This window comes from Pezoporus wallicus, unplaced genomic scaffold (assembly GCF_028554395.1).
Source record: "Pezoporus wallicus isolate ANWC-B61680 ecotype Strahan unplaced genomic scaffold, APGP_CSIRO_Pwel_v1 contig_749, whole genome shotgun sequence".
Lineage (NCBI taxonomy): Eukaryota > Metazoa > Chordata > Aves > Psittaciformes > Psittacidae > Pezoporus > Pezoporus wallicus.
The window spans coordinates 6,141,300-6,166,490 of NW_026641327.1; the positions used below are offsets into that span (position 1 = coordinate 6,141,300).

At 40.7% G+C, this 25,191-nt stretch overlaps 1 protein-coding gene across 12 annotated transcripts in view; it reads right to left on the reverse strand.

Annotated features, from left to right (window-relative positions):
- The window catches only part of FHOD3 (formin homology 2 domain containing 3), a 373,066-nt gene that overhangs the window by 41,729 nt on the left and 306,146 nt on the right, over window positions 1–25,191 (reverse strand). For 11 of the 12 annotated variants that reach the window (XM_057423039.1, XM_057423037.1, XM_057423036.1 and 8 more), the window contains 4 exons: window positions 20,833–21,126; window positions 16,541–17,430; window positions 10,480–10,638; window positions 3,549–3,731 (listed from right to left, as the gene is read on the reverse strand). In XM_057423039.1, coding sequence (XP_057279022.1) covers window positions 3,549–3,731; window positions 10,480–10,638; window positions 16,541–17,430; window positions 20,833–21,126 — 1,526 coding nt within the window. The remainder of the gene's footprint in view (window positions 1–3,548; window positions 3,732–10,479; window positions 10,639–16,540; window positions 17,431–20,832; window positions 21,127–25,191) is intronic. The other variant, XM_057423033.1, reaches the window with a different exon arrangement.

Consider the following 25,191-nt stretch of genomic DNA (forward strand, 5'->3'; position numbering starts at 1 on the left):
CTGGGTCAGAGCAATCCCAGGCACAGCTACAGGTTGGGCAGAGAAGAGATTCAGAGCAGCCCTGTGGAGAAGGACTTGGGGGTGTTGGTTGATGAGAAAATGAACATGAGCCGGCTTCAGTGTGCGCCTGCAGCCCAGAAAGCCAACCGTATCCTGGGCTGCATCAAAAGGAGCGTGACCAGCAGGTCGAAGGAGGTGATCCTGCCCCTCTACTCTGCTCTTGTGAGACCTCACCTGGAGTATTGTGTGCAGTTCTGGTGTCCTTGTAATGAGTAAATTCCTGTTTGTTAATCAAATCTTGCTTGCTTAGGAGTTACTTGCTTAGAGTTACTTGCTTGCTTAATAGTTACTGGAAAATTATGGTGCTTTGACATGTTGCATATAGACCGCGGGTATCCGTTAAAGTAAATGATGCACGGGGAAGGCAATAAGGAGCCTTCCTCCCCACACCCACCGGGAGACAGAATGAGACCCCTTATCTACAGATCACACAGACGCAGAGGACGCCAGGAGGTGACACGTATATCAGATGAAGAAGAGTATAAAATCAGTGACTTTGGGGAAGTGGGGTGCGTGCCGTTGGCGGAGCAGAGACTCCCCGGCTGCCCAGCGCTGTTTTGCTTGCTGTCGCTTGCTCAATAAACCAATTTGAATCATTGGTCTGGCTCTCGTCAATTTATTTGAGCCACATTTATAACATCCTCAACATAAAAAGAACATAGAACTGCTGGAACAAGTCCACAGGAGGGCCACGAGGATGATCAGGGGACTGGAGCACCTCCCGTATGAAGACAGGCTGAGGAAGTTGGGGCTGCTCAGCCTGGAGAAGAGAAGGCTGCGTGGAGACCTCATAGCAGCCTTCCAGTATCTGAAGGGGGCCTATAGGGATGCTGGGGAGGGACTCTTCATTAGGGACTGTAGTGATAGGACAAGGGGTAACGGGTTAAAGCTTCAACAGGGGAAGTTTAGATTGGATATAAGGAGGAAGTTCTTTCCTGTTAGGGTGGTGAGGCACTGGAATAGGTTGCCCAGGGAGGTTGTGAATGCTCCATCCCTGGCAGTGCTCAAGACCAGGTTGGACGAGGCCTTGGGTGAGATGGTTTAGGGTGTGGTGTCCCTGCCCATGGCAGAGGGGTTGGAACTAGATGATCTTAAGGTCCTTTCCAACCCTAACTATTCTATGAGTCTCATGAATGAGAACCCCAGCCTGACATCAACAACTCAGGTATTTCATGGTGTGTCCATCTAAAATTTCCAGCTCACAGTAATAATAGTAAGTTTCATTAAATTCTTACATAAAATATATGTGTGACTCAATAAATAATATAGATACATTTGAACTGTTTTGAATTTTCCTAATTTTAAAATAAATTTAAAAAAATCAAGCATATGGTGGATGAAAAAATTACAAAAACTGTGAAGCTGAGTGATTTGGCACCTAAGGGTTTGCCCATTTGCAGATGGATCTTCTGCAGAAACGTAGATTCAAGAACAGAAAAAGTTAGCAGATCATGGGACCCCTTTATTATGATAATCACTAATGCAGACTACTTCATTTTTTAATTGAATATGCTCATGGTACCTTATCTCAGTCTAAATAATGTTTATATTTATTGGTTACCAGAATTTAAACTCTGACTTTAAATTTTTGTTACTGGAGACACCCAGCTGCACTCTCTCTCTTACCTCTGATGTCTGGCCACATATCTTCCTCTTCAGTGAACTAAAACCCAAGTTGTCTGTCCTGTCTATGCTTGTCTGGTGGGATTCTTATCACATGCTCCTCTTATTGTATCACAGTTATCATATGTTATTTCTTGCACCATTTTATGGCAAGTCCTGTACTTTAGCTTATCTACCTTTCAACAGGGATAAAAATATTGGTGAGGCACTGGAATGGGTTGCCAAGGAGGTTGTGAATGCTCCATCCCTGGTGGTGTTCAAGGCCAGGTTGGACAGAGCCTTGGGTGACATGGTTTATCGTGAGGTGCCCCTGCCCATGGCCAGGGGGCTGGAACTAGATGATCTTAAGGTCCTTTCCAACCCTAACTATTCTATGATCCTATGATTTTATCTTCACTCCAGCTATCGCTTCTCTGAGTAATTTACGTATTTGAAACATTTTATACTAGCATTCATTCTACATGGATTTTAACTGGCAATTCATTAACTCTGTGGCATAAACATTATAGGATAAGCAACTCAAAAATTTCTTTACTTAAAATTTCTTTAACTTTTAGCAGTGCTTCAAATGTTATTTTCAACTGGGAGGAAGATAGATATCCTAGGTATATACACAGATTAACAACTACAGCTAACTCGGCTTATATGGAAGGAACACATTAGCCTTGTGGTAATTTCAAAGCAGAACAAACAGCTGTAGCAGAGTAAAAAACCCAACCATCCCCTCCCAAGCCCCTAAACCAGCCAACTGACAAAAAAATACCTTAATGAGAAAAAAAAGCATTCAGGTTAGATACAAATATTTTAAGTTTTACAAATCAGAAATATAAATGTCTTAGACGAAAATGTCACAATTGAAAAATCCTGAGTGACTGCATTTCCTAAAATCTAAGAAAATTAAGCAGAGGTTGAGTAATCTTGACACTATTGTCTGTGAGTCAATTCACTGTTGTATACCTTATTAAATAACCATGGCTAGGTAAACATTAGGCATTTTCAGAAGCGAGTTCCACCTCTCAGAATCCGTATCACATATAGTTATACTGATTTTTTAATATAAACATATGTGCACAGACACACAAACATTATTACTATATACAGGAAGGAATTGCTTGAAGAGAATGCATGGGCTATGCACCAGAAGTGCAGCCAGATGAGGTTCCTGTGCTAGACTGCTGAAAGAGCTTGTGAAAGTCAGCAAGCGGCTGAAATGGCCTAGAGTTTCATTCTCTTTCACCTATGCATCAAAGTTATACATTGCCATTTTGAAATGTTTATCTGGGATTCATCATTCATGACAGACAATGCAATTACATTGTTATCTGAATAAATGCCATCTGTGAAGAAGGTGACAAAAACTGTCTGTGACTTAACAGAAGACTCCTGAAGGTTGTCTTGGCTTTTGTTTATAACTTTGAATGCGGGTTATAAACAGAAGAAACTTTAATGGATAGTGTTTTCCTTAGTTCAAATGGATGTAAGATCAATACTCCCATTGTATGATATAAGGCTGAATACTGTAGTCCTCATTCAGTCTTTATCCAAAGAAAAATTCTTACTGCTCTGAAGTAAGAATTTCCTGAATAACAATATCTGGAGAAGATGTGGTAAGGATTTAGCCCTCTTCTTTGTTTTGATGTCATTGCTGACAAAGTAAAGGAAAGAAGACACAATCTCTAATTTTCTTTTATAAGAGGAACAGGTTATGAAGGATCATTTTAGCTGTTTCCTGGCTGGCCACTGAAACAGAAGTGACCCATTTACCATTTCCTCAAAATAGGCACTCATATAACAACAAGGTCAGGGAAAGATTAAAGCAAAGCCTCCAAAGAGTCTCCACCCCTGCCTCCCTGCTTTTTTCTCACCTTTTCCACTATCTCATAGTCCATCTTGAAAGCCCAGAGCTGGAGCCTGGCAGAGAGTTCACTGATGGAGGAGAGGGTGAGAAGGAATTGCTCGGCACTGCCCAGGGGGACATCGGGATTTGCCAGCTGTGCCTCCTGGATCTTTTGCTTCTCCTCCTCAGTTGGGATCATGGTCAGGATTTTCTGTGAAGGAAGACAAAAGGCAGGTGTCAGTGGAAGGGCCAAGAAGTGCACAAGGGCTGGACATTGGGTGACTTCATAGCAACAGCATTAGAAGTCCTCAAGTCCCTGGCTGGTAAATTAGGACAGCGCTGTAGTAATCAAGAACTAACCCACTGCACAAGAAAGCAGAACAAGGCTTGATATATCAATCACCTGCAGTTTGCAGAAAAAAACATCTGCATTAAAAAGCTTTTTAAAAACATTTGTGCTCCGTAGCATAATCATGGGATAAAACACAGAAGACATAGGGAGACTGGTTGGGACTGCTCCCCTCAGCTTTCATATGTTTAAGTCAAAACTGGCCACATTTCTGCAAAGTATATATGGATGTGAAGGTAGGAGGAGTGCAACTTTGTGCCTTGTGATTTACAGTAGGTCAGACTAGGCATTAAGGTCCATTTTAGCCTCAATATCTATGACTTTCACTGCACTTGTAGGTATACAGAAATAAAGACTCCTGTCCCTTGCTGCTATCAACATCTATTACTTTTTGTTCAATCTATTTTGGGTTTTATGAAGCGTGACAACTATTGCAGCTTATTAGGTACCTCCCAAAAATTTCAGCTGAACTGAGGATAACTGCCCAAAGAACACACACTGAATTTCAAGTTGAGTTATGCGTTGCATAACATATGGCCTCTTTTGATCTGAGAAGTCTAAAATATTGATGAAAAAGGATCTCATTATTTTCAGTTTCTGCTGTTGGTATGGCTGAAAACGTTCAAATTTTCCCTTTCACTCTTGGATTTTGCATGCTGGTTTACATGTAGCAGCTTTTCTCCTCAAAGTATTGCTCTCTAAGGTATTGCTTCTTAACTAGTTTTTAACGTAATAAATGCATTTAAAATCAAAAAGAAAAGCAAAGCATTATAAAGGCATCAAATAAGCTGAGGTCTTTACCCTGCTGATCAATACTTCATGAAAACAAAGCAGTAGATTTTCAACACAACTTATGTTTATTCATCTGAGGAGTGAGAAGTTATTGCTGTAGCCTTGCATAACGATAGCAGCTGTTTTGGAGGGGAGGAGAGAATAATAAAAATATAGCCAAAGACCTGCCAGTCCAAACTGAAGCCTTGTTCCAGAACTGAACATAGTCAATTGATCAAAGTAGCACAACTACTCCCTTCCCCTACTGCTATTCATCTGGCTGCTTGTGCAGCGCTACAGCTAAGCATGGAGAGCAAGGGACTTTTCCTGATCAATCAGGCAAAGAACAAAGAGTTAAGCTAGCAAATAATATTCAATTTGTTGATCTGAGACTTATTTAATTTCAGCCACAGCATTTGTATTGCTGTCCATCTTCTTACACTGACTCCCATAACATAAATAAGCCTTTCTTTCTGTTAATGTTGCCTCCGCCTTTCAGTAAAAAACAAAATTTAAAAGCGCCTCCTTGTTTGGATACTGCAAGCTTCTACCTTAATCAAGTAACATTCTAAGGGAAAAAAAAGAAGAGGAAGAAAATCCTTCAATATACTCTGGTGCTTTTCCTTCCCCTCTCAATGACTGATAGTACTTGATAGATTTTAGTATGTGCTATCCATCCGTCCGTCCATCCATCCATCCATCCATCCATCCATCCATCCATCCATCCATCCATCCACCCACCCACACGTGGTGATATCTATATATTAGGAGACATCTAACATTAAACGAGATTTGTAAGCAGCTGCTTTAGGGCATTTCTCAGTGCTTGACCAATGCTCATCTAAAAAGTTTATACAAAAGAGAGACTGAGTCTGAAACTCATAAGAAACGTGGTTTTGCAGAGTGTCCTTTGAAGAAGTCAGGCCTCCTACTGCCTACTCCTAGCTTCAGCAACAAGAAGCCAACACCCTTTCAGCTGAGCCTATGCAAATAGGCTCATATGAACATCCATACATGGGAAGTTTAGCAGTAACCATGTGATGAATGTAAAAATGCTTCTGATGCATTTTTGAAGGCTAACACTTCAGCAGTAATTCTCAATTGCCTCCTACAAATAACCAGGACTTTTGGCAGCTACCCAGGGATCCCACAAGTATTTTGTGGTGGTGAAGGGCCTTCCCTCTAGAGATGTTGCACTGCTTTCGGGCATTTTAAAGAGAGCAGTGAAACAGCAAGCTTTATTTCCAAAGGGACTCTCCTCCTCCCTGAGCTTTATGTAAACACCATAAGCCAGATGGCAAAACGCATTCAAGTCCAATTGCTGCAAGGCTGCTGTGCTGCATACTGTAGTACGTGAAACAGAAAACGCCAAGCGAAAGAGCCTGTACTTGTGCCAGCTGCCAAGGATCACCCCTGCTGCTGAAAGCCATGCTTCAGTGGGACCAGCGCTGCTGGCAGGTCTCACACCATCCAGGGTGCAAACTGACCCCATTACAATGACCTACTCACCAGCATTTCTAATTGGCTCAGGCAAATAATTCTGATCCTGCTGGTCATCATCTTTGGTGTACAAGTGGCAAAATACTCCTATTCTTGATTTCCAACCTGTGACTAATTTAAGCCATTTGTTCAGTGCTGGAAACTGATGAGTACACTGACTGCCAGTTTATTATTATTTTTATTGTTTTTTAAACATCACCAACAGTAAAGTAGCATAAAAACACAGCAGGGCAGAAGGTTACTGGCACTCAGTGTGACCATTAAATCACAAATGGCCTTGAGTCTAATCATTAGTTCATAATGCTCTCCCAGGTATAGCATTCTTAATGCCAATTAAGGAAGAACTGGTTATCAACAAACTCTATGCTCATATCCTCTAATATGTCAGATATACGTATTTCACCTCTATTCATTCTCACACAATCATTTGGGCCAGAGATTAATATTCTGAGGAAAACGAAAGCATAAATCTTTTCATGTAGAAAAAGAAGCAATTTTTGGAGATCCTGTTTACATGAGATAATGGATCCTAATGCTCCTGGACCGCTGGACCCAGCCACTTGCTTGATATTTCAACAAAGGGATCAAACTGCTTATTTCCTGGACTCTTATGTATGATCTCCAAAAATTTCTAAGAGGAAAGCCTTACAACTGTCACCGGGCAAAATTTATAAACCCCATATGCCTGAGGGTTACAAGCCCCAGTGTGGGGTGCAAAGAAGCACCTAACCAGAGACTGCAAATAGGCTGCAGCCTCTGCTGAAATTACGTGCTCAAGTTATCTCTTTCACAAGACAACGGTGCTTCTCAGTGACGATGAGGCTGCAGGGGTGCCTTGGTTTTCATATTTGGTTTCAGCTGACCTTACCAGGTGAATAGGAGCCTGAAAAAAAATTAGTAAACTAAATATCTGACTGTTGCTGGGTTCAAAGCTTTCTGCAGCTTGAGGGCCATAACCAAATAAATACACCTTAGTGGGTATTTTTCTGGATATTTGACAGGCTTTGGCAGATGATTTCGCTCCAAAAAGGCTCTCACATTTCAGCTCTCCAGGCAGCTACTGAGAGACGAGTGTCTGCAGAAACTCTAACAAAATATAAAAGTATATAAAGGTCACGACTCATGTCAAGTGAGGCTACCTGCACTAATTTTATTTCAATTCTCACAAATTCCCAGAAGGAATTTAATCTAAAATGCCTGTTAGCCATCCCTGTAAATGGGGAACTGGCAGCCATTGCCTTGGTCAAACTATTCCACTTCCTCAGCTCTCTACTGAAATACATGAACACACCATTGCTGATCACAGAAACTGTAGCAGATGTTTTGGTTTGCTGCAAGGAGTGCAAGTGTAGCTTTTTTCTTTCAATAAGGTCTGAAACTCGTTAGGGTAGGGATACGCTGATCATGGATGTACAGCCAGCAAGGCACCATTGAGTCCCCATCACACTTTATAAAGCTTCAGCTAAACAAACTGGAAACTGCAGATGCCAGCATACCACAGTGACTATCAGAACAAAACCTTAAATAAGCATAACAGTTTCCAAAAACCAAATCTTGTTTTTTGTTTATACATGTCACCATCTGCCTTTTTTACCACCAGGCTCTCATTTCTTACTTTTTTTTACATCTGAGGGCTACCTAGTCACTCCAGACACCTGGGCCTCAAATTACTTAACATGGAGGACCTAGCATACTTGTCAAGGCTTTAATTTCAAGTAGTGTTACTAAAAGCTATACCTAGCTGTGCATCAATACTGTGTAGGATCTCAAAGCTGTTAAGAACAAAGCAATTCACTTTAATTTCCTCACGGCATTACCCCAATTTTACTCTGCTAAATTAATAGTACCCTTTGGTATAATTAATTTGGATCCACATTCCCTTACTAAACAACACTTTACAGAGGGACTCTCCCATTTCCTTTACTAAAGACAAGTGCCAAAGACTGGTTTGGTAGACCCTATTCTTGCTGTTGCCCATGATACACTTCACAACAATTAGATACCAGGATTTTAAGCTCGCCTCTTTTGCTTAGCTCACAGAACGCCCTCATCCATGCTAAGCAGGCAGTCCTTTCTCCTGCAGCAAGCTCCAAGTTGTTTAAACACAATGAATGCCAAGCTTTCAAAGAAAGGAAAACACAACCACTTTGGCAAACATAAGGTGGCAAAAATTTTTTGGTTGAGTTGATGCATGCTTGCAGACACACATTGTGTATTCCTTTGAAAATAGGTTTCTAACAAGGCCTGCTCTGCATACTAAATGGACTACATCTGCCTCTCTAGCACCATGCCCCCATTTACTGCCCTTTTTCAAAGCTACGGAGTACCTAACCACTTCAAACACATGGCCTAAAATTACACAACATACTTAGGTATAGAGGGCTTTAAAATACCTGGAGATTTCTTTTTCCTCCTAGTTATATATTTGAAGTTAGAAAGCAAGTATAGATTAATCATCAGAGTTAAATGTCTAATCACTAAGGTCAGTCTTAAGATAGCATTTAATCTGAACTTACCCACCAAGGTGCAGACCTAAAGCCATGCACACACTAACACAACAGTGGCAATGCTCCTTGGAAAGAGACATAGCACAGAGCTCACAGCTGAGGCAAAGGACGGCTCAGGTAACTTGCTACCCTGCTAGCGTCCTGCTCCATGTTAGACCTGCTAAAAAGCTTCACCCCTCAGGATGCAGAGTACATGGGTTCTGCTCCACTTACCCTTTCTCTAGATTTTAAATATCTGAATGATCACATCAGGATTACTCACATCCCTAGCTTCAAGCTGTGGACTCAAAACTCAGAAACCCATTTTCTTTAGCACTGGGCAAGTATATCAACAGCGTATCATTTCCTGGTTTCTGAATTCTTCCATTTGAAAGCTACCTGCATATCTATTTTAAATGAAATTACAGGTTTCTGGCAGCTAATGGGAAGGCCACCCAAAGCAGGGTGTGGTGGTACAAGGCACTCACAACTGTGGACACCACAGGTGGTTGTCAGATGGACAGCCCAGCTGCAGATGTTGGTACTAGAAAGGGTGAGCTGGGCAAAGCAGCTGAACTTCTGTTAAGCGTGAGAGAGAAGGACACAAATCGAAAGAGATAATGCATGGAAGATGTATTATCTATTTCATGTTGGACTTCGTTTGGCAACACCACCTGCAGTACTGAAATCTAACTGGTGGTCTGTGAGTTGGGCTTGGCTGGAGGGGTACTTTTCTCCAACACTTTAGAGCTTGGTACTGCAAACTGCACAGGTAGGCATATGGGCTGAGTCATGAAAACCTTTTTTAGCCTGATGTGTCACCTTCATAATATGAGTAAAGTATATATATATAGCCAATAAATAATATAGCTCTGGGAAGAAACTACATTCTAGTAGGGATAAATCAGGCCTTGCCTTCTAGCTAGAATGATCTTTTTGCTTTAAGTACTTAATTTGCATGTCAACTGTTGGCAACTCTATTTCCATTCTAGCCAGCTTTTCTCATTTTCTTCTGTAGTCAGCACAGTGAAGGTGGAAAGAGAGAAATCATGGAGCACAGCGCCAAACCACTGAAAGGTGACTGAATCAGTATACAACCTCTGCACCTCAGCTACTTGCTGAGATCTGTAGTTGTGTAGATTACTCTTACTAGATGATATAGGCTTATTAAAAAAAAAAAGATTTGACATGAATGCAACTACAATGGAAAAATAACAGGGGAGTAGCAGGCTTCTTTTACACTTCATAGAAGAAAAATGTTTTGATTAAAAAATAATAAACAGAGCTCATCTTGGATCTTGTTAAGAATATCTGCAAAGTCAAAATGTAATGGTAAAAATTACATCATCTGTAATCTTTATACCAACTGCTTTTCTTCAAACAACAGTAACAGAAAAATGCTATTTTGAGCAGAACTACTCACTGTATTTGTTTTCCATTAGATATACAATCTAGAATGACTCCAACAGCTAGCTGGGCATGAACTTTATTAAACCCTGTACCAGTTGCATCAGCCCTAGTAACTCCCTGCCTATTCTTGCTGCTCACAGTATTTCAGTCAAGCTTCAGAGGAACAGATAATACTCTGAAAATCCTGAGAGGAATTAACACCATTGTTACTCAGACACAAACAGAGCAGAGAATCTGTGTTTACTAAGCATGCCCAATCTCAGGTGAATACTACATGCTTCTGAGCATACTGCATTGATCTGACCAGTTTCAACACTCAGTCCCCTTTTCCCTCTTGCAAGAAAAGTCTGGCCTGCATCATGTATAACATCAAAAAGAAAAAATTAAAAAGTAAAGGAAACATTGAAAATACAGACTTGAAGACATTGACTATTCTTCCTTACCTCTATTCCTTCCTTGTTTAAGGCATATTCGTCAAAGTTCAATATAGCAGTCTTGATAGTGCGGGGAGGGGGCAACACAGTCAAGCCAATATTAATAGCATTGCTTCGTTTTGAGTCCAGTACAATGATCTCCTGTCGCTTCCCATCTGCAGCAGTTTTCTTGGTAAAGAAGAGAGCAAGAATATTATTCCTCCTGCCCATTTTATGAAGAAAAAGTCACTCCTTTCACTAATGACTTCCCCTACTCAAGGGTGATGATACTGGATGTAAAACTAGTTCATTTATAACCATCCAAAAAGCTGAATTCTTCTACCACATCCTTACCGTTATCAGCATGAGCTGCCTGTATTTAACCAGAGTGCTGAATGCAGTCTTGGATGCTGTGCAAAGCAGAGCTAGCCTGAGACACAGGATTGCCTGCAAAGGCTGGGAACACTGAAGTTTGGGGTAGGAGTCTGTCCGAAAAAAGCCTGAAGCTGCCTCTGATGGGCAGCAGCTCTGCCACAGGGTCAGTACAGTAGCAGCTGGGCAGCTGATGGGCTCTGGGGCTCAATATCCCCTTGGATGAGTCAACCCAGAGTGGCCACTGACCCTCTCTTGCCTGTGTGGCTGGATGGGAAACAGACAGGGTGGCTTCTACCTCCCTGCCAGTCCTCTCCTGCGTTATAAATCCAATTTGGGCACTGACAAAGGAGCTGTAGAGGCCTTTCTGGAGACAGTGGCATGGTTATCTGACCTCTGGCTGCCAGAGGAAGGGTATTCTACATTACTGCTTGCGATATGTCTGTCAAAACCTTCTCAGGTGCAGAACAGGTTCAACCCTTCTGCTTTTTTCAAAGTTCTATTTGAGACTAGACATAATCTTTGGATCTTACCTCCAGTATAAACAACAATGAAAGCACAAATTCTCCACCTGTGCTAAGGATTGCCTTTTAGACCACAAAACTTTTTTTCTCCACGTCTAGTGGTCTGCACAACAGTCACCAAGTCAAAACATACCCTACTTTCAGGTCTATATGCTGTTTCTGCGTTGGGAGAACCAAGGTAGCAAATATGATTCAACCAAAATACCTCCAGCTGTGGGTCAGCTCTTTATGCGAATGATGTTCTCTCATTAAAAAGATGCTTTTTTCTGGCATAGCTCAGTTCCTTGCCTTCACAGGAAGAGGTTTGCCCACTGGTCATAGCACCCTGCCCAGCATGGTGCGTGGCACCACAGCACTTTTATCATACCTACATGATTAATGTGGTACGATGCAAGTTCTGTGTGCAGACGAGACTGAAAGCAAGTGCACTTCACAGGAGCTGGGGACTACCACATGGGTATGACCTCTGAAAGTAATAAGAGGGTTGGGTTTTTTAAAATAAAACACTTCTGCAGTAAAATGGGTAAGTTTTAGGAGAGCAAAGATAAAATTTGTTTTTAATTTTTATATTTCTGTTCTGTCAGAACTGCTCTCTTAATCCCTTAAAAGCATTCCTGAAGCCTTCTTGAACTTTCCTTTCTTTGAGTAAAAGAGCCCTCTTTTTCTCAGGAGCTACCTGAAGGATCTGAGATGCAACTTCTCCTTTAAAGCAGTCATGTCTACTTTCAGGGCCATTAATCACATTTTCAGGACCACAGTTAGAGGTCAAGGCCATACAAAAACAAGTGGGGTTTACCAGAGACTGCTTCCTCTTGAGTCTGTATTATGCTAAGCCTTTTTTAAACTACCACTTTTACCTTGTCCTTCTCAGCACAGAATTACACAGCTCCAAAGAATTTATGCAGAAGGGAAAAGGCTGGGGGAAAGGAGTTAAATTTAGGCTTCCCACATGCGGTATGGGTAAGTAAGCCTCAAAATCTGCAGCTCTGTTTTTAGGTTTGCAAGTCTGACAAGAGGGACATTCATTTGGGGGACATATGATGCTAACCACTGGGATCACTAAGATTGCAACAGCGCACTTGCTATTTAGCAGTGAGTTATGAAAGACAGATGAGCTGTACAGGGGATGTATGCATGTAGGTATTTTCCAGAGCTATAACTGCATATGGAATATAAGATTTTGGGGTAAGTGACTGTTCAGGAACAGGGGCAGAAGAGATTTTACATCCCTTCTGGGGACAACAGCTAAGTTACAAAAAAATACTTTTGAAATAAATAAAAAAAAAGAAGAAACGAGAAAGATTTTACTACTATGAACTTTATCACCCCACCACTAGGCAAAGAACTGCTTTTTGTCTGCAATTAAATTGCACACATGCAAGAGTCTGTTAAAATAAGCTACACCTATTAATTTCTATTGCAATATTAGGTGACTTCAGACCGGGCTTTATAAGTTCATTAACAGAGAATGACTTCAAGTGCTTGAGGGAACATTGCACTAGTGCCCTTGATTTTATATTTTATTGTGTCAGTATGTAACGTAATCCCTGAACTTCTGAATATTATATTGTTAACTGTAAATGTAAAATGAATTACAAATATATCAAGTGGTATAATTTGTGGGAAACAAATGTTCCTGCAATGCGCTAACAATTACAATGAATTTCAATCTTTACAAGACCTAACTGGCCAGATTCTGTTCTGCTTTCTGGATAGCCCAAACAGGTTACTTACAAACTGCCATCATCCCACAGAAGGTGATTTGCAGTCTTATGAGCACATGGTCTAAACTAGGCCTCTTTGCTTTAACTAAAATAGGAAAATTTAAAATGCTTTTCCAGTGATCACATAAATAAGTAATTATATATAAGCATTAAGTCAGAAATATCTTTCATTTCCATTTGCAGAACAACCTGCATCTCAGTAGTACAGAAAAAAATGGGCAATCCCTTAATAGCCAGATGGCATTTTTTCCTTAATTTCTATCTCAATTAACAAGGATTTAGCACTATGAGTTTAAAATGGAATCATTCACTCAGCTGCCACTGATTTTGTCCAGGATACATATATATAATCTTTTTCAGAAATTCTCATCAACATTTATGACTTGCCTTGGCATTTATTCGAATTACAACAAATGTTTTCAAAAGGAATATGTATCTAGGCATGTATATACACAGGCATAAGAAAACATGTGCCTTAATTTTTTCCTTCTACTAGTTTCTATGTCTGTGGGCATATGATGGATCGCTATATCCCACAGGGTATAGATGAATCGGCAAAACAAAGCTTTCATGCACAACCAAGGGCTGAACAACCACGGTTGATTCAGTAGTGTCTGTGTGTTTTCATTTCTCCTCACAGAAAAACAAACACTTTGAAGTGCTTTGTTTGGTGGAGTGAGAAAGAAAGAAATGCTAGACTGGCTTGGAGGGGATACCTGACCACTCTTTATATTCACAAGCATAATGTCGTGGTCCTGTATTTAGAAAGTAAGTGTTCTGCAACTAAAGGTGCTCCACTAACTATAATCATTGTGCAAGTTGTCCAGTGTGGCATAAGTTTTCCTAAAATCAAGAATCTCCCCTCCCAGCCCTCCTTCTCCCCAACTCCCATATTACATCCTACAACTTAAAACACACTTTATTTTAGTGCAGTCTATTGTGTTTAATGAAAAACTTCTCATGAGCCAGGAAGTAGCTGTTTATAGCTGTGTGTTGTGGAAATCACAGTGAAGGATTAGAAACTGGAGTAAAATTGGTTACAGCTGTATGAAAGAGCATATGCGTAACACAGAGCCACCCCCCCGCCAACACATACCCCCTGACTTTGCTTTTCCTCTCATCCTTCTGGACTGTTACTTTTCTGTGCTCCTGGTTCCATCTATTGATATGAAAACTGGAGATTTGACTTTTGATTTGTTGCTCTCTGCTCTTTTCTTCAGCTGAACTGAGCTGTGAGTCAGACTTTACGATATTATAGAATAAACCTGTTTTGGATTGCAGCCATTGGACAGGAGAAACTAGACACAATGGGGAATGTACTCCCTGGAAATAAACCAAGCAGTCTGGAAAAAGCGAGAGCTACCCTAATTTGAGTGCAATATTCGTACCAAACCTCAAGTCTTTTATAGATCCACTGGTCTGCTTAATTATTCCCACTCTCACCTGACCTAAGGATCATCTCCTACTCTGGAAGATTTGCTTGTATTCTCCAAAACCAGGCAGGAGTCTAAGAAGTCAGAGTAAACTTCCATTATGGTATTCCTTGGTCACTACTGTCTTCCCTCCAGAGACAATGAGACTTCAATGTCTGTGTAATGGGACAGGGTGGAAAGAGAGCCAAAAGTATAACATCTCATGCAGAGAGCAGTTATTAGTCTCCAAGAGAAAAGCAGTCACCTAAATCATTCCTCAGACTTGCACTAATTTCAAAGAAACCTGCTCACTCATCTTCCTGCCAGAAGCCAAAAGCTGTGCCAAAGCATCAGGCAGGTTTGCGAAGCAAGTGTGAGGGAGGGAAAATGGCCAAAAGTAGTTTGGGAATGTGCAGAGTTAATGACTGTAAAGGTAAATATGTCAGAATTCCAACAATTTAACGTTTTATCAAAATCTTGGGTGAGAATAAAAGATTAAGAGTCAGCCAGAGAGATCCATTACAATACTGGCATTTAGCACAAAGCTAAACCTTGGAAATGGCAAATATGTCATCATTCCACATTCAATTCAAGGAATTAAACGTTTTATGGATCTAAGAAAATGCTCTCATTCCTTCCATCTATGAACCATCTGTGGTAGATTTGTATTTACAGGGAGAGAGATGAGGAGTAACACACCACGATGTCACCAGCATTCCTTCCTCAGCAGAAAAGGAATTAGAGAAAGAAATTAATCTCAGCCAAATGAACTATATGTATTTTTAGAGCTGCTATGCCATATGTTTCAGACCTACATGCATCTATGTCAGGTAAGAACAACGGCGGCAGGATCTATACAAGCCATCTATGTATGTACCTGCTGTTTGTCAGGTACTTAATGAGGGGCTTGATTGTTCAAATTGTAATGTTTCCACTTGGCCAAGAAGTTCAAGAAGGACTATTAGAAAATTTTGAGTTAATAACTCACACAAGTGACATGGAGCACTTTTACTGTGGGACATCCAGTCTCCCTAGATGACAGCAAACAATAATATGCACGATAGATAGCACAGATAACAACTTTGCCAGCCAAAGAGAAGTAAAATATTCAAGGTGCTGATGGGTTTTTGTGTCACTATAAAACATAGAGGCATACAGAAAAAACATGTAAGTGATTTATTTAAGTAAGAGAGATTGACATCTTTTACTAGCATTTTAATTGGAAAAAAAAATTGCTTCCTTGATACTGATTATTCTGCTTAGAATTTTATGTAGCCATGAAAAGCAACTTTAATAACTTTTTAAATGCCACTTCAAATTCCTACTAAGTGTAACTATAAAAGGCTCCCTTTTGTTGTTGAGTCTAATGTTAAACAGCCATGTCACCCAGCCTTTGTGAATTTATTTTATAACAATATTAAGGAAGAGGGAACCCTAGCTACAGAGGTATTTCCTGTGCCAGCTTCTATCCTAAAATTTGGAGAGCCACATTGTACAAATTAAGGATCTAAAATAGGCCTGTCTGCCAGTATAAAACAAAAATCCAACACCCCTGCAGAGTTCAGCTGTAAACTTGGTCCAGCTGATAAATCTATCCCTCAGAACAAAGCACATGTGTAGCCTCTTTGCAGCAGAGCCAGTTTGGTATTCTAACCTTTCCACATAATGATTAGGAAAATATTACCAAGTGAAGAACGGTCAAATTCACAGATATGAATCATCATGCCATGACCTTTATCTGACTGTAACAGAAAATATTTCAGATTTCAATACCTAGTTTGGCACTCAGCCACAAGCAAGCTAACGTAGAATGTGTTGGTATTCCCCACCTGAATTAATGTCCCGATACCGACAGACCTGAGACAGGAGGGCAGCTTGGCATCTACACCACCCTAAACTCATCTCCTAGTTTAAGGCCATGGAATATCACCCATCATAGGCCAAGTGAGAACCAGAATTTTCCACCGTTTTCATACAAACAACATAAATCACGTAGATCTAACTCAGAACAAATACCAATACAAAAGCAAAATAATAACAAGCTGAATACGAGCTGTACCTTTGTGACAGGCAGTTCCTTGGATTTAGACTCAAAGAGATGCTCCAGTTTGGAAGTGTCCACCTTAATGGGTTCCAGTTTCGACCACAGGAATTCTCTGCAGCGTTTGTTGTTTTTACACTGCCACTCAAATGGCCGTACCTCATTCCAAAACAGACGAATGGTTTTCTTCTTCTTTATAAATGCTGGCTGACCCCTAGAAACCTGGGGTGACCCTAAACCCTGAGGAGTGCTGAACAGCGGAGGAGGAGCCAATAAATTAGCAGAGGGTGGAGGTGGAGGCGGACATCCAAACAGTGGGGGAGGTGGTGGAGGAGGCAAACCCAGAAAGGAAGGTGGAGGTGGAGGAGGGGGAACAAGGGAGTCCCCAGGACCCATATCCATGTCCAACACATCTACATCATCCTCCTCCCCCAAGTCTGTAAAATCCATGTCTTTGATTTTAAGTTCTCTAGGATTAGCCATGAGCTGATCCCAGATGTAGTCAGATTCCTTCTTCGGCTGTGCTGGAGTTTTCTCAGGGACCTGCTCAGTGATTTCATCTTCAGGCACATCTGTCCCCTTGGCCAGCTCACCACTGTTGAATTTTTCTGCAAAGGCTTTCACGCTGCCTTGGTTGTCCAGATTTCCAATCTCCATCTTTTTGACGCTTTCGTCTTTGGCCTGCTTTGTGGCCTGAAGGATAGAGATCCTACTGGCTAGGCTAGTGAGTGACTCCTCACTTTCCTCCGTCTCCTTCTTTTCCTCCTTCGCCTCCAGCTCCTTCTCCTCTTCATCCTTGGGTTTTTTGTTATGCGCATACAACATGTCCAGCATAAACCGCTTGTTGTTGAGAATGTTGCTGCACTGTTCATTCACACCAGCATCCTGAATGGTCTGTGACCATGGACCTGCAATCACACACACACAGACAGAAAGAGTCAAGGGGAGGGAGCCAAAGCACCAAGAACACTCTTTAACGCACCAGAAAAAATGGGGGGACACATAGACAATTATTCGGAAACTGGGCAAGCAGTAGCTTTAAAAAATTTGAAGTAAATGAGAGTGCTGATACATGGCCCAATCTTGATGGGCTGGGAGTAATTCTCAACAAAGGAATAGAAGCTGAAAATAACCAGTATAGCTTGGGAGGTATTTGAACCCCAGAGCAGGCTGCATACTCATGGTATAGCTCTCAGGGCAACTTAATAAGTGTAAGTGTAAGCAAGATTTTAAAAGTTACTTCTAGGAACATGAGCACCTTCACAAAAGAGCTTTGAAAATGATGCCCATCATCAACCACTGTTACCCTCTCTATAATATATGACGGCATTGAAAGCTTAATGGCCTTCTTCCCACATCACAATCATTTAACATCACTGTAATGAAGCTTCATCTTTCTGACTACTATTTTTCTCAACAATAATCTGCAAAATACCATGTTTGAGACAGCACCATAAATAACAAACTATAGTGGTCAAATTGTAAAAATAAATGATGTAAGTGTCTCTGTGACTAAATTTCCTTTAATATAATGCTGCTAACCAATGTGGATAGGGTGTCTAAAAAGTATGGTGCTTCTTTTTCCAGTGGGCATCCTACGAAATGATTAAACACGAACAAAGATAATTCTTCACACTTACTGTATTTCCTGTATGGGATTCCTTCTGTTCCCCATAGTCTTTGCACATTTTTTTAATGCATTTTTTTATAAACTCTATTTCTTAAACACATTTCATTTTGGTTGCTAGCCTATATTCTTTTTGGCCCCTTGTGGTTAAACATTTTCTTTTATACCTATCAGTTGCCCTTTCTCTTAAACTTCCATTTTACCTGTGTTTCTCCTTTTTTCCCCTTCTTCACCTGTTTTAATACTTTAGAGTTTTAAACATCTTTTATGGTTACCTTCAATGGAGCTGTTCTTTTACTATCTATTTCTGTGCTCTGAGAAGTGTCCCCTTGGCGAGATCCACATCCAGGGCCCCACAGCTCTCCCTTACCCCTTACACCACGTTAAGATGTAGGATGGGTCTCACAGCACAAAGTATGTGGAATGCAATGACTCTCACCTAAACCACATTTTAAGATGAGTCCAGAGATTTAATCCCAAACAAAAGAAAGAGTCCTTTTTCAGCAATGGATACAACCTCCAGAACTGTTTCTTTCAACTTTCCTGAAGAAGGGTTGACTGCTTCCATTACCTGCTTATTTTTCTTCACACCTTACCTATGGGATCGCTTTCTCACCAAGACTTGTCACCTGAGGTAGTTTCTTAGATTTCTCTTTGATGTGTGACAACTCCTTCCCCACACCACAAATTTTACCTGCTAAGCCTCTCCAAGGACTTCCCCCTACTCCCAGCTTTTCCTTCAAATATTTGTTCTTTGGATCCCTCCTGTAAATCCCTCATGACCTACCCGCTCTCAGTTTCAGCAGCTGGGATCTTCCATGATTTAACCCCTTTGCAAAACTGCTCATCAAAATTCCCCCAGACAAAATCTCCAACTTTGGCTCTCCAAGACTACTCCACGTGCCCTAGCTGATCGAAGATCAGTGAAGAGTCTTGCTACCTTGGTGGCCTCTTCTGCACTCATCTCCACAGGTAAAGCTTTGAAATATCACTGGAGAAACATGGCTTGTTGGAAGCCAAATTCAGCAGGGTAGCTAATGAAGGAACAGCCAGGACTGAAGGCTTTACTCCTTTGTCCTTAATGCATCTGGGCAGAACAAATGGGCCACCTCAGAAATGGCAAACTGCTTGTTGGAAATGTGAGAACTGCTGAAGAAAGTGTTCGTTTGCTTTCCGAATCTCCTCAGTTACTAGACAGCAAACAAATCACTACATGAGGCCTCCTACATAGCACAACCTAGCAAATCTTTGGTCTACTGGTAACATAGATCAATTTTAAGATGTTGATTTTTCAATAACAGTGTACATTTCTTAGTTTTTAACAAAAAGCATGTAAGCACTTAAGAGTAGTAACAGCTTGGTACCTGACAAGATGAGGGCAAAACCCTTTAACCTGTTCTCCCTTATTTGCACTTGGACTATCTTGGAACATGCCACAGTGTAACAACATCCTTCACAGTGTAACAACGTCCTTCATCTGCCCTACTTCCCTTCCCTTTCCTACATACATATCCACCTACATTCTTTTAGACTACAATAGCATTCTAGGTAACTCAATCTCAGTGCTGGTTGAAAAAAAAAATAGCTCTTAAATTTAGAATAAATTGACGTTATTAATTGTCTGTGCCATAAAATTTTTCCCAGGAAAAAAACCCCACATCACCACCAACAAAAACCCCAAGAAGTGGTGGGGTTTAAACACAAACAATACAATCTGACAGTTTATCTCTGTGAGGTAATCCTTGTGATTCAGAGTTATCCCTCTTCTTTCAGGAAAGATCAAAACTATTTCAAACTGTGAATTTTTGTAATTCTTGTTTTCTTATCTAGAATTTAAAAAACTTAGAACAATGCACTCAACTGTTCAGCCTTAAGAAAACTTGAAACCAAATGCCCTAACAATATTAGATTCCTTCACCTCCCTAGAAAAAGGGGAAAAGAATAAATAATCAAAGGTTCAAAATCTGCCTTTCATTCCCTCCCTGCCTGGGCTGGATGACAAGCTCTAGTTGTCATTATCTCTCCAGGCAGAAAGCTGGCTCTTAAGGCGACTTCTAGGCTGGGCCTTTACAGGCGCCTGGTGGCACACCTGAATAGAACAACTGTTCACTGCAGAAATGGTCTTTTCCAGTCGAGGTCTACTTCATGTGCCTCCTCCACACCAGCTAAAGATGGCCACATATCTTAGTGGCCCAATGTATCCCTCTCTGCTTTCTGAAACCTAACCAAGATGGGAGAACTGGAGGGAAGGAACAAACACTCCAGCCCTCATTGCTCTTTCTCTTCCACTAAAAGGATGAGAAAAGATATCTGGAATCTCATGACAACTTATTTCAGCACAAGCCCTTGTCTTACTGTTTTATGTGTAGAGGATTCTCTGGGAGCCAGAGTTTCAAGTTGCTGCAACATTATGATTCCACACTTAATATATTACCTTATGAGAAGAAAATTGTCTCAAATCAAAGGAAACCTCATTTCATCAAGGTGTTACAGTCCCTCAAACATAGAAACCCCATTCCATCTGTGATTTCCAAGGAGAGAGCAGACCAAACTTGGCCAGGGTGAAGAAAGTCTTACATAGGTGCAAAGGGTTTGCTAGCCAATTTACACAACAACAGAGATGCTAATTAAACATTTTTTTTTATACCAGAAACCCTTCATTATTGAAAAAACTTCACTTTACCAGTTTCATTGTCACTGGTTAACTTGTCCTCTCTCTCTTCCCTCTCTAAAGTGCTGCTTGCTGAGGATATACTGGATGCAGAGCAGTTGTCTTTTTCATTCACTTCCTCATTCTGCCTCTCTTTTTCACTGAGTATTGCACTTTCTTCTGGCTCTCTTTCTGGTCCTTGCTCCACCTCACTCTCTGGTCCCACCTCTGTAGTCTCTATTTCCTTGGGTGTCTCCGTTCCCTGCTTGGCCTCAGCCTCCTGTTCTGGTTCTGTCTCTGTCTCTGGTTCAGGTTCACTGGCACTCACTGGTGAAGAGAACAATGGGAGAAAGATATTCACTTAACGGAGTTATCTCAGGCTCACCCCTCTAAATGAGAGATGTGAAAGTTGTACAACTGCTTCACAGAAAGAAAATAAAAAGCAAGTCCATGGCATGCTGAACACTGAGAGCAACAGACTGATGAATGTTGTGCGACGACAGCATTGCACATGAGAGTGGCCTGGCAAACCCCCTTGCTTGCTGTCTGGAGCCAGCCTCCTATTTCTGTACATACTTCCACAGCTGGAGTGTTGGACACACATAAGGATTTGAAGCAACCAGCAGAAAATGGGCATTCCACTTGAGCGTGACTGACAACTCAGTGCCTAGACAGAGCCAGGAAGGAAGAGATCTTTTAAAAAGCAAAAAGGAGGGAGAGTGTGGCTTTTGGTTGAATTTTCTTTGGGTTCTGGAAGAATTCTTTTCTCACCTGATGAGGAACACTTCAACGAGAAAGTACAAATATTAGTTTTATTAACACAGTTGAATGGCACAGTCTGGAAATGGCACTGTCACACTTCTGGCTGACAAAACCCATATGTTTTTTCATGCACATTTACTTCAGAATAGCCACATCAAAAGTGAACAAAGTTTCCAACTGCTTGGCATACAGCAGAAATTCAGTTTCCAATTGGTTGGCATACGGCATACTTAGCTTTTTATCAGTTGGCACAAAGCAAACACTGTTGATAGTAAACTTGGTTTCTTCTTCCCTGCTTTATCACTGACAGTGAAATTCATTTACCTTTAGGCCTTTGAGCTTTAACAGCAGATTTCCACATGCAAATATTCTCTGCATGCTGCAAAGAAACTGAAAAGCATCTACAGATATTCACATCAAGCAGCTCACAATTTTCTGAAAACTGAAATGGCCATGCAAGAGTGATGAAAATGGGCATGCACGTTAGTTCTGCATACCTCCCAAATTCCCTCTGTGTTGGGTGGCTAAACTACAATGACCAAGTCATACTTGTTTTTTCCATCTATTAACTGTTTCATGTTGTGTGCCTAGACTCCTTTCTGAGACATCCCCACAAAAAATAATGATTTCTAGCAATGTTTGTGCCTATCTTTACAATAACACCTCTGTCTTTAAGCTAGTTTTCAGTAATGCCTCTTCAGTACCCTATTATTCCACTTCATTTCATAAAATTTAAGTATACAAAATTGCAAAAGCTTTTTTTGCCACCAGTTTCACTGGAGCTAAGCCTCTACACTTTCACAATTGATTTTAAATGTTTAATGTTTAAATATTTAGATAAATAACCAGACATGCATACCTGTAATACATTTATATATGAGAAATGTACATGTTTAATATACAGTTCGTTCTCACTCAAATCCCTCTAAGATGTTTTGAAACACTCCCAATTTGAAGCCTACCTTTCCTATACATAAAGAGCATCTAAAAGTCTAATTTTAGAAATGCAAGCAGCTCTGCACATGCTTTGTCTCTCTAAATGTACCTTACCTATGGCTATACACTGGACACTGCCTATGAGAAAATCAAAATTATAGAGAGCTGGCAAGAAGCTGGCAGACACTGAATCCCAGTGGTGTTCTTCTGACAACAGCTGTCAGTGTGTAGGTATAGCACAAAACCAGTTTAAAGTCAAGCCAAGATTTGAATATAACTGAGATGGAAGCTTAGGAATCCTTCAGGAGTTCATGGAATTAACATAGTACTGTAGCATGAAATGCTGAGCTTGCCATGCTGTGATGGTCCATATGTACAACTGCCATCAAGTCATCCTAGAATAATAATGGTTTCATATGAATTTTATATGTTTCTCCCTAGAAACAGTGTCATGCAATAACCAAAAAAGTTAGCTGTAACAGCTCAGGTGGAAAAAGAAACTTACTAAAACATGGTCAGGACTGTTAATGTTTGTGGCACCTTTATTGTCAAGAAGCTGCACTGAAGATTCAATAGGATAAAGTAGGGAAGATGTAAGGAATGTTTGAGAAAAAGAGAATATTCAAAAGAATTCTGGATACTCTTCAAACAAGGAATATTCCACATATACCAGAAAGATACAGTATCTTAGCAGAATCTAATACGTGAGAAAGAGTAAAGAGCAATACACTGACACAGGCTGCTCTTTTGAGTTCAAGGAGTATCAAAATCTAAGCACTTCTATAACTAAACAAGGATGTGTTGACACTAATTTTCATAAAATCATAGAATCAACTAGGTTGGAAAATACTTCAAGATCATAGAGTCCAACCATGTCACTGAGGGCCTCATCTACATGTGTTTTGAACACTTCCAGGGGCAGTGATTCCACCACTTCCCTAGGCAGCCTGTTCCAGTGCCTGATCACCCTCTCTGTGAAGAAATTGTTCCTAATATCCAATCTAAACCTTCTCTGGCACAGCCTGAAGCTGTTACTTCTTGTCCTATCGCTTCTTACTTGGGAAAAGAGACCAGCTACTTCCTCTCTCCATTTAGCCAGTCTCTCTCTCTTTAGGGATAATATCAAGTAATCCACCTATAACCCAAATGACTTATAAATAGTGAGCTGAGTCCATTAGCATTTCCCTTAAAAGGCAGTTGAAAAATCAAATCTGTCAGCAAACACTAGCTAGAAGAACCAAGCCAGCAAGCGAGACCTGTATCCATTACTTGCAGTTCCATTGTGTAATCCGTTGTGATGCTATTGATAAGGACTTCTGAAGATGTTAAAATATACAGTTCTCAGTGAATGCCTGGTGGTGGCCTACTGAAAATGAGCTGGGACTTTTAGTCTCTTATCTATGGGATCCATCTTCACACCAGACAAAAGGAGTTCAACAGTAGAGGCAATCTTTCTTTACCTGCAAATGCCATTTTTCACACTTCTCTCAAGGCTTAGTTTCTCTCCCCCCCCCCACTTAAACCAAATGAGAAGAAGTTTCATTTGCAATTGGATTAATCAGGAGGAGGAAAACTGAATGTATATTTAAGGACTAATTTTTGAGTTATATGCTCTCTTCTTTTTTAGCCAGAACTTAATCTCTAAAAATGTATAATTGGAAAAAAAATGCAAAGACTTCTCAGAAGACTGAAATCTCTCAAGAACCTAACCTACTCACTAAAAGAGACAGTGTAAGAGAATGTGTAACGACTTTGTTGTTTTGAGACATGGTGCAAACTGCATCTTTGGCCATTTTCAAGACTCGGTCATAAAAAAGCTCTAGCAACCTGATCGGTTATGATCTGAACAGATGTTGGTGACAGCCCTCTTTTGAGGGAGAGGTTAGAATGGGCAGCAAGCTGCTCTCTTCCGAAAAATTTGACTATGGGTTTACAGCATTATACAGGGACATGGAGAGTAGTGACTTTTCTTTTGATACTCAACTATAAATAAACTTTGAAGCAGACACAAGATGTTGCATCCCTAGTGCCTGCAGGTAAGACCTGAACCCCATAGTCCTAAAAGCCCCTTAGAGAGAACAAACATTCCTCTGTGTCTACATCTAATCCCCTGTAAGGGTAATAGATTAGGCAACCATCTGCTTTATTTATTTTCTCAGCTGTCTACTTGGAGCTGGGAGGTACATAGGCTAAGTTTCTCCTGAAGATACATACACTAAGTCTGAAGATGGCTATACCTACCTGAAGCTCCCTTGATTCAATTGTTTTGGCATTGCTTAAAGTCTTGATTGTAATCTCCCTTCAGTTCCTCCAACACAGGAATCCTCTTGCTATGAATTCATCATGGACTCTCTTTTATCATCCACCCCCATCCTTATCTTTTCTTCCCATTCCTTGTGATGACAAAAGCTAGCACAGAGTGATTACCAGTAGGAAACTGGCTCTTTTTTCATTAAGTCAGAAATTATCTTCCTTTCTCCCCCACCCAAGTTCCTTCTCTGACTTCCTGTACTCTAGTTCCTTTGGCTCTACAACTAGGGCTGCAATGGCCTCACTGCACCCTCAGACCCTGGTGCTTCTCCATTTACCAAAATGCTTTCACCAGTCATAATGTAGGCAGTGTTTGAGCTTTGCTCAGCAACTAATATGTTCAGAAGACTTCCTACTGTCCACAATGTGCACTTGGGTTGGCCT